The sequence below is a fragment of the Electrophorus electricus genome, chromosome 22, assembly GCF_013358815.1.
Source record: "Electrophorus electricus isolate fEleEle1 chromosome 22, fEleEle1.pri, whole genome shotgun sequence".
In the NCBI taxonomy this organism is placed as follows: domain Eukaryota; kingdom Metazoa; phylum Chordata; class Actinopteri; order Gymnotiformes; family Gymnotidae; genus Electrophorus; species Electrophorus electricus.
The window spans coordinates 8,486,354-8,500,694 of record NC_049556.1 but is presented as its reverse complement, the minus strand read 5'-3'; the positions used below and the strand labels follow the sequence as shown (position 1 = coordinate 8,500,694).

Here is a 14,341-nt window from a genome sequence, read left to right as displayed (position 1 = left end):
GCCCCGCAGCATTATCAAGGGAATCTGAGGCCTCCGAGGGGCCGCGGCTGGCATCGGGAACCCCGACGAGCTGCTGTGCTGTGTTTATCCGCCTCTCGGCTGCTCCATCACACACCTAGAGCCACCCACCCGACTCACTCCAGCAATAAGCCAGCAAGTCTTATTCCACCAGTCATCTTTATCACCCATAAGCGTCTCTGGCCCTTCTGGGACTGATCTCAGCTCAGTTAATAAGAGATTTTTAAGATGGTAGGGAACCCAGGGAGTTTATGGTGATCGGTGAGATTGTTATCTGTATTTCATGAGGCAAAGTTATTCCTTGCTGCTTCCAGTGGCCAGCAGAGAAGAGCAATGAGTCTTAAATAGTGAATTATTCAGATACTGAGCCCATATGCATAGAGCATGTTAGGAGACTTTAACTTCACCTTCTTCTCCTTTTTAAGCTCTGTCCCATGGACCTAAAAAGCAAAAAACTGACCCTAGATCCGGATTTTATGTTCCGAGACAGTTAATAGATGTGGCACTAGTCCATGAGGTGATATGGATGAAACCCTCCTGAGTGCTGAACTGCAGTTTGCTCTGCCCTCTAATTAAACCCATTAGGATATGACATATAAAAACAGGGCATTCACTGAGTATGTGTAAATACAGCCATGGGACAGTGGAGTGATATAGTGTTATACTGCACTAATTTGCTCTGGGAGTGTGTTCATACAGAAGCACAAATGTTAATACCATCTCTTAAGAGATAATGGCATGTAACTGTTTTTATATCCTGTGGGGGGAGGGGGGGGGAGTTTTTGTTATGAATATCACCTCATTGGTGCATTCATGGAGTGTTTTAAGGTGTTTTTTTAATCTCTGCAGGACTGCATTAGACTTTCTCCGTCCAGCTGTGGAGCAGTCAGTGGAGAAGTGGGTTTGCGGGGAGGTTAGGCCGGGTTAGGCCAACAGAACACGGGCTGACGGGCTGTGCACCTAAATCCGCTCTCTCTCCACACTTTTGCACCTGCAGAGTGATGTGGCAGTGTCTGTCAGCGCGTAGCTCCTCCACCTACTCCACCTCTCCTCTCCTGTCCTCTTCCTCCTTTTCCATGCTGTTCCTCTCTCCCCACCGTCCTGGTGTGGGAGCGCTGGAAAACGCAAAGTGGAGCCCTATAACAAGGCCGCTAAATGGTCGAGTTGACCTCCGACCTTCTCTCCCTGTCGGGGTCGGTCGGGGTCGGCCGGGGCGCGTAATGGCTTCCAGGAAGGGCTGGCGAAGCCTTGCTGCCGCGACTTTAGGTCGCGCCCGCGATCCGAGCATTCATTCGGCGGAGCGCGGGCTAATGGCCTCCTGTCACTTGTCGTTGGGTTCGATTACGTGTGAGTTGCTCACGTTTGTCCCAGATTATTACCCAGTTTACCAGCCGACGCAATGATCCGTGTTCCATTACAGCCCTCGTTCTGGAAGTGATCCACATGCCTACACACACACACACACACACACACACACACACACACACACACACACACACACACACACACACACACACACACACACACACACACACACACACACACACACACACACAAATTTACAGAATTCTCACATTTCTCAAAACTGCCCACTGTGCAGATTGGGTATGGATTTCTCTCATATACACACGCTCCCACGTTTGGGTACCGCACAGCTTACACGCAGGCTTCTCACAGGGGCAGCACAAGAGGAATGTTCTGGAAGCAATCCTGTGTAATTTAGGTGTAGGTTACATGAGCATGAAAACATCTGAGGATCCATGTTTCATCCGTTTTCCCTCTTATTGCTGAGAACATGCATTGTGTCAGAGCAGAAAGGTTCTCCAACCTTCTAGCAGCAAGAAATACAACAGAAAACGATGGTAACTGAAAGAGTGTCGGGGGGGGGGGGGGGGGGGGGGTGGTCCTTGTTAGAGCTCATATAAGGCTTTCTGTCCACTAGGACTGCTGGTCTTAAGTAGAATTCTAAGTTATTTATATTCATTTTTGTTTGCAGAAACCATTTTGCAATAGGCACGGCCTGTAGTGTCATGCACACCGTGACTGATTGGTGCACCATGGTCACTCTAATCGAGGGGCTGCAGTGAGGTCATAAACCAGGGACAAACACAGGTCATGTGCAACAGGCATGAGGCTAATAACCCAGCAGAGTCGCGAGGTCATAAACCAGAGACAAGCCGAGGTCGTGAACCACAGTGACACGCGTGGGGTCAAAATCTTGGCACGGCTGTGAGGTCATAAACCAGAGACATCCCCTAGGCTAAGAGCCGGCGGTAGGCGTGAGGTCATATACGAGGGACAGTTTAAAGTAGCTAGCATTGTTTACGTTCCTGAATGTTTCTCGGATGACTGGGGAACTTGCCGCATCCCTATTGGATACGTTTCGCTGTAGCTGGCAAGTGGTGTATTTCATGAGTCCCCTTTATTGTTATTGGGTACATTTATTTCTTTGTCTAACGCTGATGGCAACGAGTCATCAAGGTCAGGCAGTGTGATTTTGGAGAGGATGGTAGTGTTAGTGTCTTCTTCCACTGCATGCACGGTGCCGCTGTAGCACGGCTCCCTCAGCCACAGACGTCAGCTAAACACGGCGCTTGGGTGAAATTTGCGCTCACTTTGGAAGGACGAAAATAAGTGCACTGGCACCAGGAACGAAGGGCCCGTTTCAGGCCTCTTTCTTTCTTTTCCTGTGCCATAATTTGACATGATTAAATTATCCCAGATTTACAGTGAGGATGTGGGTCCCATCTCAAACAGGAACCACATTTTTAGTTACATTCACTTCTTCAGATCTAATCAAATATCAAAGACACGGCGATGCATGTGCTTTTGCGTTTGGACGTCCAGCCCGACATTTTAAAGAAACATATTTTTAAAGAGAGCCGGGGGAAAAAAAGCATATTGAAGAAAACGAAATGCCGTGAAAAATCTCGGACTGCTTTGGGTTCCGTGGAACTCGGCGTGTGTGACCTGAAGTCATGTAGATCTGGGGTGATATCCTTCTATTAGAAGGACTTTGAAGTTCACCTTTAACCATTTGTCTCACCTGCGTGCCAGAGACGAGAACTCTCGGTTCATCTGTGTCGAACTTGGACCAGGTTCAGTCCAAAGCAAATTCATTATCGCAGGATATGACATCGGGGGGCTAGCTTCACGGAGTCGTTTAGCACGTGCGCCAGTTGAATTGCGGGGGCCGTGTTTGAAGGAGATGGAACGAGAACTGAAAAAGCATGACCGCTGGGGCCTGGATGTACTGAAGAACTGTGAGGAAAAGCAAAAGAGGTAAGTATGGAGAATTTAGTTTCCTTCCTTTTGCAGTGTCATAATTGAAAGCCTACACGCAGACAAAATCCGCTCTTATTCGGTTTTTCTGTTTAAAGAGCTGATATTTGATACGCAGGAACATTCTTATATTTATATTTTAAAAACCTAGCACTGGATAGATCATCTATGCCTTCAGTTTTCTTTTTTTATTTTTTATTTTTATATTCCTGTTACTTATTGTAATTTAATACAGGCAAATCCGTCCAAACTTATTTCTTTGCAAGTTCAGTCACCAGTGATAAATGAAATCTTATTTTGTTTCCAGTTGACCTCATATGAACCCTTAAGATTAAATTTAGCTGAGGTGTTGTAGTTGTATATCTTGCTGATGTGGTGTCGGGCTAGAGCTCTCCCAGGTCACCGCTGATCCTGGCCCAGTTTGTCCAATAGTTCAGTCTTCCAAAATTCCAGCTGCCACACACTGCCATCTAATGGAACACCTCGGAATAATCGCACAGCGGTCCCTCTCCAGGCCTGGGGTAACTGACCAAGGAGGAAAATCCACATAAATTCCAGTGACTATCCGTTTCCCAAACACGCCACTCCCTGCCACTGAAATAACGGCCGTGTTCCGTCCTTTCACCTGTTTTTGATCTGTCTTTTCCGCTGTCCTTGCGTACGACCTTCATCCCGTTTTGCCACTAGACGGAATGTTTCCGGAATTGAATGAGTCTCTGCTGGACCAAACCTGTTTTCATTGGCCACAAAGGCCTGTGTGGGGGCGGTCTGTCATTTTCTTGGCGTGTCCGCGCTGGCCGCTTGATGGTGCAAAAATGGCACATTGTGGAGGAGATGTTGCACCGTCACAGACAAAAGCCGTCCAAGGTCGGGGGTCTGGCTCTGGCTCAGCGCTTCAGCACAGGGAGCGAGACCAATCAGACAGCAATAGTGCACTCAGAAGTAGAGAATAAACCGTGCAGATTTCAAAAGGGCCCTGCCAACACTGAAAGGGGTGGGGCTTGTAAGCCGGGCTGGACGGATTCATTGTAGTCGTGGCGACACTGTTGTCATAGAGAGGCCAAGTTTGCTTACTGTGCAATTAAAGTTAGTGGTGAAGTCTCCAAGAACCTTTGCTTGGGGGACAGGTCTGTACAGGGTCAAGAGAGGCCAAAAAGCCATGTGGAGCCAGGATGATCTGTGTGTGTGTGTGTGTGTGTGTGTGTGTGTGTGTGTGTTTCTGTCTCCCTGTCGGCACTGTTAGCACTTTGTCTCCTCACCTCAGGACACTGGGAACTGATACAAACTGAATGGAGTTAAACCAGAAAGATCCAGCCACCACGAAAGCACACTTCCGAGGACAACGCGGAATTCTGCACCTGCTCTGGATGATCCCAGAGCAGGCAGTTCACACCTCTCTCTCGGCAGTACACACTGTTACACGTCCCGGATAAACGTCACACCCAAGAATCTGTGTCGAAATGAGAGTTCTCACACAGTCCCGATCCAACTAGGAAACAGGAATGGGCTGAGCATGTGCCCCTGAGGGACTGTCCGCTGGATAACCTCCTCCAGGCCAATGCGGGGCGAGGTAGACAGCTCTGGGTGAAACCTCAGGATAGTGAGCAGCCAACCAGGGGCCAGCGTTGCTCCTTTTCATCAGCGCGGATTTATATCACAGCCAATTATTTTCTTGAATCTGTGTTTGACATGAGCAGCGCTGGGAACCAGGCAGCCAAAACATATGATCTTCTTAGACTGGTGAACACATAGTCAAATCACTAGCACATGGTTGAAAAGAGCACACACGCACCCTCACTCACGCTCACACACACACACACACACACACACACACACACACACACACACACACACACACACATACATGCAAACACAAGCCCTGTAGTATTCAGAGGACCAATACGCCAAACAGTCCTGACCTCAGTGGCCCTGTATAAGGAGAATATAAATAAATACATTTTGGAAACTTGAGAATGCATATGAGAGACAGACAATGTGAAGTGGGGGTGAAACTAAAGTATACGCATATACACACACACGCACACACACACACACACACACACACACAATTTGACCATGTTCTTGTTGTAATGGTGTGGTAATGGTGTGGTGTGTCACTTGTAGGCACAGACAAGTGTGCACTAAACTTTAACTCAAACAAGCACATGCTGCCTCTAGTGTGTGTTCCCCTTGTGTGAAACTACAGTGAAGTCTTTGTGAAATCTTTACACTGCATCCCTGAAACGCTGGCATTAGTTATTCAATACCCTCAGCCCCCATGGCAGAGATCAGCTGCAATGTTTGCACACGCTGACCTGCTCTGCTTTAAATATACAGGTGCGTTTACCTCATATCAGCGTGCTCCATACCGCATAGATGCAGTGCTCAGACCCCTGCACGCTCCTGATTTGCATTTGTTTGCTTTAGGTTCTCGTTGCGGCCGGAACCGAGCATGAGCTGTCTTTTCAAAAGCATTCACTTTCCATCCATGGCCTTGTAGATGACTCTCCCAAAAACGTTTTCTTTTTTCCTTTTGCATGACTGACGCCCTCCTGTTCTCCCTCGTGAAGTGCCCCTGTGCCTGAATTAGAGCTCGTGACGCGGGCCGCCTTTCGAGGTCTGCCTCGGCTTGCAGCAGACGCTGGGGGTCTGTGTGTGGCTTGGAGGTGTGTTTGAGAGTAGCTGAGTGCCCTTGGCGCTCCCGGGCCATGATGTTGGGCGGGTTATCCCACCGTGTGGGTGATTTACACACTCCTCCCTGTGTGGTGCATTAAAGCGCGCTCGCCCGCCAATCTGTGGAGAGGCGCAGGTGTCACCGGGAAAGTGTGAGGTGAGCCAGAAAGAGTCAACGGCCCCGTCATGAACCCAACATGTGCAGCCAATACATGGACATTTTGAGGACACGCATTCACACGTCTTAACGCTGGAAGACTGGAAGAATCACAAAGGCACATGCACCGACGTGGGTGTAAGTAAGCCCATTTGTTGAACACGGACGCAGACTTCCATATAGACACTTAATATTCATACACGAACCCGGCATATTTACGTTACATGCATGCTGACCATACATAACTCACCGCAGAGTGAAAACACTTTGCACACACACGGGCTCCTTGTAGTGGTGAGTGTTTACGCTGAAGTTTCATGGTCACCAGCAGACTGTGAAGTGCGATTCCCAAGCTCGAAGGAATCCGGATTTCTGCAAATGTTTAGTCAGGTGTTCACTTCCACGGAGCATCCCAGATTTTTCCTCTGCATACGGCACTTGAAAACACTGGCAAATTCATATCGGTGGAATATTTGCAAAACAGTTAAAGCTGCTTTTTGGCCCGGAAGGCAGGCGAGGGGAGAACATAATGAACACGTGAGGTGTGAGACCGGCTAACAAACCTAAGTAGGACGCTCGTAAAGCACTCAGTGTGGGATCAAAACACCATCTGGGACCACATCTATGTAATTTCCTGCTCCGCGCAGTTACGAAACAACATCTGCATCCTGGGTTAGTGCAAGTTAACGGCAGCAGTGCGCTCTTTTTCAGCTCGTGGACAGCTATTTAAAAGATGCCGGAAAGTGAGTGAGAGAGAGAGAAATGCGACAGAAGAAAAGTTGCAAAAAGAGTGGAGAAACTTGGAGTCAAAGGAGACGCCGAGGGCATTAGGGAGTGTGAGACACAAGCGAGGAAGAAACAATCCATGGAAAGAAGACGTTAAAGCCGCAGACATGATATTCCCGCGTCCAGCCCGTTATAAATCAAGCCAAGGACCCCAGTCGGCAACACACCAGCTGGAGCCGTGGGATCCAGCATGGGAAATGAATGGGCGGACAAACCGATGGTTCGGACGGACGGACGGACGGACGGACAAATGGGCGGAGGGATAGGAAAATGCAGGAATAGATGGACGAGGGACCGGCGACCTTGCTGAGGCAAGCGTGTATATCAAACGCGCAGCCTCCCGCGGGCGCCCTCCAGTAATCTATGTGGAAATGGCTCGTATTTACGAGCTGGAGGAAGGGAGCGACATATCGACCGCGTCTCAGGTCCCCATCTTTCTCCGACCGCCCGTTGCCGGGGGGCCGTACCGGAATGGCACGCCAAAGCTCCTCCACCTTCAAAGGCTCCACCACCGCTCCCATCCCTCCAGAACACTCTCCCTTCGGTGTGGTCCTCCGTCCGTTAGCCACGCGTTCGCCGCCGTCGTCTGTTCGTTCATTTTTTTTAATTTTCACGCCCCGCCCCTCAAATGCCCCGACGTACCCCGAATGAAACCCCCCCACCCCCCGAGCCTCAGTCATCGGCCCCGGGACGCCACAGGCTTCGGTTCAGCCTGCGGCTGTGTAATACAAACTGGCAGCTCGTTTTGGGAAGTCATTAGCTATTAGTGAGTTAGCATGATTACCGACCTGCGCTTTTGAAGTCCGAGGCCTTTGATGAGGGCTCTTTTTGTGTCAATTTTCCTTCACACTAACCAGGTGCCTGTATAATCTATGGAAAAGCAAACATCAATACTTTCCATTCAGATTACAGCCAATCGTACTGGTCCACTGTTCACCATTTTTCATAATCCCTGTAACACCCAAAATATCTTTGTCTTATAATTAATTAACATTCAAGATTCTTAACAACCTTGGATAATAATATTTGTTTAACTTACTAGTATCAGATAGTCCAGAACAAGAGTATCCATTTATTTAGTCAAAGAAAATGAACGCTGTGGAATGTCCTGAGACATCATATGATATTCCAGCATCCATAATTTGCAACATTTGTCTTTCTGGAGGTAGGGAAAATATGTCTTTTTTTTTTTTTTTTTTTATCAGACAGAGCCCCGAGAAAGCCATCACTTCTTTTATGGGACGTTTGACCAGAGGCCCTACACAGCCCCACTGACCCGTGCCTGATGCCTGTGTAAATAAGACGCCACATCACGCGAAACTAAAACTCATGTATCTTTTTACTGCAATCGCGTCCCTACACACTGACACACCTCTGACATTTCAAGGGCCCCGAGGGCCGAGGTTTAGTTTAATTTATGATTTAAAAGAACAGAGATAATCACACGGAGGGCTCTGGGGGTGGGGGCTCACTTCTTAAATGACCAAAGCACTTCATGTTTACGGTCTCGTGATCCAAGCCAGAAGAACAGACTAAACCGTTCTTAATTTGTCCAATGCGGTTTTGGTTAAGGTTCCATACGTGGACGAGGGGAAAGACTCGTGGATCAGCAGAGCGGGCATGAGGATGGGGTGGTGGCTTTGAAAAGAGAGGGGTGGGGGCCCAAAAGTGTCACCGCAGGAGCTTCAAGGTTCCCAAATGGAGCCAATTACCACACAAAACCTCCTTTTTTAAGACACCCTGGTGGGGGGGGGGGGGGGGGGGGGGGGGGGGGTGTTAGTGCAGATGGAGTGAGACAGGCCATGAGAGAATGGGACCGAGAGACAGAAAGGCCAAAGGAATGAGAACGCCAGGAGTAGAGGAAAAGCAAGTGATAAAAGGAAAGATGAAAATATGAAGACAGAGGGTGAGGTGTGTGAGAGAGAGAGAGAGAAGGAGAGAGAGAGAGAGGGAGAGAGAGGAGAGAGAGAGAAGGAGAGCGGGAGAGAGAAAGAGAGCGAGAGGGAGAGAAAGAAAGAAAGAAAGAGAGAGGGGGAGAGAGAGAGAAAGAGAGAGGGAGCGAGAGAGAAGGAGAGAGAGAGAGGGAGAGAGAGAGAGAGGGAGAGAGAGAGAGAGAAAAAGAGAGAGGGAGAGAGAGAGAAAGAAAGAAAGAGAGAGGGGGAGAGAGAGAGAGAAGGAGAGAGAGAGGGAGAGAGAGGGAGAGAGAGAGAAAGAGAGGGAGAGAGAGAGAGGGGAGAGAGAGAGAAGGAGAGTGGGAGAGAGAAAGAGAGGGAGAGAGAGAGAGAGAGAAAGAGAGGGAGGGAGGGAGAGAGGAGAGAGAAGGAGAGAAGGAGAGAGAGAGAGAAGGAGAGAGAGAGAAAGAAAGAAGGAGAGAGGGAGAGAAAGAGAGAGCGAGATGAGAGAGAGAAGGAGAGAGAGACAGAGATATGGAGAGAGAGAGATATGGAGAGAGAGATATGGAGAGAGAGAGAAAGATATGGAGAGAGGGAGAGTGAGAGAGAGGGGAAGGAGAGAGAGAGAGGGAGAGAGACAGAGAGAAAGAAAGAAAGAGAGGGGGAGAGAGAGAAGGAGAGAGGGAGAGAGAGAGAAAGAGAGGGAGAGAGAGAGGAGAGAGAGAAGGAGAGAGGGAGAGAGAGAGAAGGAGAGAGAGAGAAAGAGAGAAGGAGAGAGGGAGAGAGAGAGAGGGAGAAGGAGAGAGAGAGAAAGAGAGAAGGAGAGAGGGAGAGAGAGAGAGAAAGAGAGTGAGAGGAGAGAGAGACAGAGATATGGAGAGAGAGAGAGGGAGAGAGAGAGAGATATGGAGAGAGAGATATGGAGAGGGAGAGAGAGAGAAAGATATGGAGAGAGGGAGAGAGAGAGAGAGAGAGAGAGAGAGCTCTGTGAAGTTAATTTCTTGAGGTAAAGTTCCCTGCGGTAAAGCCGGAGGGACGCTATGTTTATTTGGACTGAAATCTCCTTCATGTAGCACAGCCAATTATCACCGGAGGAGATGATGGCTGTGTTATGAATTCCTCAGTCTTTTTGACCAATATCCTGCACTCCGAGGCCCGTGACAGACAGCTCCATGTGAGTTTTCGTTACCCCTGATTTCCCACCACCCAGCCTCGCTTTTTCAAAGGGATTGCCGCCAGTGACCTCACCGCAGGGCTCCAATCGGAGCAGGACACACGATAGCAAAACACATTCAGCTCCCATTACTGCCGAGAGCGGACCCATCGGAAAGCCTCGATGTAGGGACCACGGCACCGGTGTGCCGGGCTCTCTGGGAGCGTCTGAGGGGGCCTCGGCTCCAGGCTAAGTTGCTAACGTGGAACTTGCTGAGAGCACGACATACAAAGTCGTGTTTGAACACCTCTGCTGCCACAGTGTCGGCAAACCAGTCAGTGAGACACAGCTGTTCTCGATTGGGGTTTTAAGCCACACGGCTAAGGGTTCAACCGAACGTGGGTGTGGAGACTTTCTCCTGGAAATTTCACCTCCCACACACCTTTAAGTCCTGAAATCAGGAGCTGGCAATTCAGTGCCGAGGCAGCTCGGAGGATTAGCGAAAAGCCAAGTACATCCTGTAATTTCCAGCAGACAGAAATGTACTTGCATGTGTGTTTGACGGTCTTCCGGCAACGTCGCAATTCCTGTACGGTGCTCTAAAATAAACGTGTCTTTTATTATTAAAAAAGCTGAAGTCTATCAAGACTGTCACACTCGACGACATTACAGATTGGCCCTATAAACTCCCTTTAAACACCTCACTCATAATGTTACTGGCAGAATGTTGTCGGGGCATTTCCTCAGCCGTTGATATCGATAGATCCAGCCAACATCTGGGGCTGTGATTGGGGCTAATATGTTCCATGCGGGTGTAGCAAACAGCCAACCGGAGGAAGTATGTCCCAGTGTCGGGATGCCAATCCCAGGGGGATAGGGAATGATTATTAAGCAGGAGGGAGGGAAGGGGGAGGATAAGAACAACCGTTCAGCCCGTCAGTTCAGGACACGTCCCTAATCAACTTCGGCCGCGGCCTCACAGGAATGTCATCAGGACTCTTAGGTATGGCATCCTAACGCACCGATGCCATCAAACAAATATTTGTAGAACATTTTTGTAGAACGTTTTCTAAGACATTTGCTTCTAATCCAGTCATAAATAAATAAACACGTAAATAAATAAATAAATAAATAACAGGCTCCCGAGTGACCGATGCACACTTTCTTTCAGATTTGCTTTACATCTGGGTTTGGAACAGTTACAGTCTTTCATTATTTAAACTTTGCTAAAACAAGTGGGAGCTGTTTAATTACGTGTTGCCAGATGGTAAAGAGTGATATACGCATATCTCATATCTCCGCATCCCTCAACTGCCTCTAATGTAAAACATCAAAACAGTAAATTATTCGTGGGATCTGGATATTTTTTATTTAACTTTGTATTTGTCCTCGCAAATTTATTATGATGGCCTGACCTCATTTTCCAGAAAATAGTTAATGTTTGTGAAATATGGAGAGCTTGCGGAAATTCTGAATTTATCCTGGTGATATCATCGTCTTTTTTAAAGAAACATATCCGCTCAGCTGAGCCCGGTCCATCCTTTCTTTTCTGGTGAGTTCAACAAGTTCAGGCTTTTTTTTTTTTATGATGTTTTGTTGAAATTTATTTGAATGGTAAATTACAGCTCTTTAATTGCTTTTTAAGTTTGAAAAAGTTTGAATTCACTCAGCCCCAGGAAGTGGACGCTTCAGTCCCAGGAAGTGGTGGGCTCAGTCACAGGAAGTGGAGGCCTTAGTCACAGGAAATATAGGCTTTAGTCACACGTACGGGGGGGGGTACTTTTTCACCTTCCCTACTCCATTCCGTTTAGTTTGGGCTACACGTGACTTAGCTGTTAAAAAGCCTCCAATCACACACCGCGTTCTCCATGATACCTCGGCACTCCACTCGGGGAGCTCCTGCCCTCGCCACGGCTCCTGTTTGACAGGAGCGGACGGAGCCGCTGTTGATTTAGCTCCACCGGTGGGTGGAGGCTGGACTCGCTGGCGGAGCGCCTACCGCAGCTGGGTGCAGTGGGGGGAGATTTAGGACGCGTTTCCAGGGGTCACCTCGATGGAAAACAGAAATGGTTCGGTGTTTGACTCAGGAGGAGTTTGAGTGACGTCTTGGCCACATCTCGGACACGCTGAGAGCGGTGGAGATGACAGGCGTTTACATTTGTTCTAATTAGCATGAGTTACTGCACCGGACAAAGACGTTTCCCAATATTTATCCAGTGTATTCAGCTGTAAATCCGTGTATCTGTATCGTACCAGAAGTACAGATTTACCTGGAAAATGTACGGTCATCTTCACGCACTCATCCTCACACGTTCATCTTCAACACGCTCATCATCACACACTCATCCTCGTCCTTGCCGAGTGCCGATCCAGTATTGGGGTTTTTTGGGTTCCATGGGATAATGAGGTGTCGGGCTTCTGCTGCTGAGGACTCTTTAGCTGTTCGGCCAAATGCCGATTCTCCGCGCCTCCTTGTGCGACGGATTTACGGGCGCGATCTTGTTTCTGGGAGAACCGTAATTCTCCTTTAGCGAGGACAAAACTGTCAGGGAAGAGGAGGGAGAGAAAAAGATGGGAGTCAGAGAGGGAGAGAGAGAGAGAAAGAGAAAGGGAGAGAAAGAGAGAGAGAGAGAGGGAAAGTGCACTTCAGAAGCACTAGGAGCTGGAGTGAGGCTTGACATGGCTTGTTATTTATTAACAGAGGAAACGCCGCCGCGGCTGCGCTGTTCCTGGGTAACAGCCAACACGCGCGGTTGTGCGGCATGCGTGAGCCGCAGGCTGTGAAGGGCTTCAACCTGGCGCTGGGTCCCACACACATGTTCTCCCTCCTTCTCTCTCTCTCTCTCTCTCTCTCTACCACTCACTTTAGCACTCTCTTCATGGCATCCCATCATTTTGGACAAACGCCTAGCAACGTAAAGTTCTGCTTTTTTGTGGGTCGCACATGCACATATAGCTGTAGACGTGTGCACACGTAGATGCGTGTAGGTGTAGGTGTGTGCGCGCGTAGGTATAGGTGTGTGCGCGCGTAGGTGTAGGTGTGTGCGCGTGTAGGTGTAGGTGTGTGTATGCGTAGGTGTAGGTGTGTATGCGTAGGCGTAGGTGTGTGTATATACATGCGTATACCTGCACATGCAGATGGTCTGTCTCGCACGCTGGGGGCTGAGCTCAATCACACCGCCCTGTGGCCCCGGGGAACAGGCCAGCAGGGCCTTCCCACCTCCTATCAGGGCAGATAAGGAGGTGCTGAGGCCCGCACTCAGTGCAGGATGCTCGGTGGCAGATATAAGAGCCCAGCTCCCCACACACACACTCACACCCACACACACACACCTACACCATGCTCACTAGATTGAATTTCTTGCTGCTCTTGGGAGCTTATGGTAGGTACAAGTTAATGCAGTGGGTGATGTGAAGCAGCAATTTGGGCTGCCTTACAGTGTAACTACTGTGTGTGTGTGTGTGTGTGTGTGTGTGTGTGTTTGTCCTTTAGCCTATGGATGTGGCACTCCTGAGGTCGAGCCCATCTCTGGTAAAGTGGTGAACGGAGAAGATGCCAAGCCTCACACCTGGCCCTGGCAGGTACGCGGGCATAGAAGCACTGAGCCGATTAAGTGAAGTCTATTCGTTAGAACTCATTACAAGAGACTGCTGACTTCTTGATCACTAACTCTGAGTACATGTCTGTGTCTGTGTGTGTGTGTGTGTGTGTGTGTGTGTGTGTGTGTGTGTGTGTCTATAGATCTCACTGCAGTTTAAACATGGGACTCGCTGGTACCACACATGTGGGGGTACTCTCATCACCCCACGCTGGGTCCTCACTGCTGGTCAATGCATCTTGTGAGTGAGACAGAGCAGACACAGCAGACAGAGAAGATACCACCAACAGAGCAGACACAGCAGACAGAGAAGACACCACCGACAGAGCAGACAGAGCAGACACCACCGACAGAGCAGACACAGCAGACAGAGCAGACACCATCGACAGAGCAGACACCACCGACAGAGCAGACACAGCAGACAGAGCAGACACCACCGACAGAGCAGACAGAGCAGACACCACCGACAGAGCAGACACAGCAGACAGAGCAGACACCACCGATAGAGCAGACACAGCAGACAGAGCCCTCGTTTACATTCACATTCACAATATTCTCTGTAGCTTCTGTCCAAATATGTATCCTCGTGTGATAATAGATGACAATAGATTCTCAATGTTAAGAATACTATCCTGCTAAAGTCCTTCCAAGAGCAAGAAGAATGGCAGGAGAAGTTAGAGAGAAGATGTTTTTTTTCTAGATATAAGTGCATATTTAAGTGCTTAGTGACTCAGTGCAGCAGAAAATAAACCTTCTTAAACTTGGGCGAGGAGAGTCTGGG

The 14,341-nt window shown here is 48.9% G+C and overlaps 1 protein-coding gene across 1 annotated transcript in view; it reads left to right on the top strand.

The window, feature by feature from the left end:
• LOC113570346 (proproteinase E-like) overlaps positions 1-14,341 on the top strand; it is a 31,868-nt gene that overhangs the window by 11,337 nt on the left and 6,190 nt on the right. The window contains exons 2-3 of the mRNA XM_026998697.2: positions 13,455-13,543; positions 13,704-13,801. Of these exons, the coding sequence (XP_026854498.2) occupies positions 13,455-13,543; positions 13,704-13,801 (187 nt within the window). The remainder of the gene's footprint in view (positions 1-13,454; positions 13,544-13,703; positions 13,802-14,341) is intronic.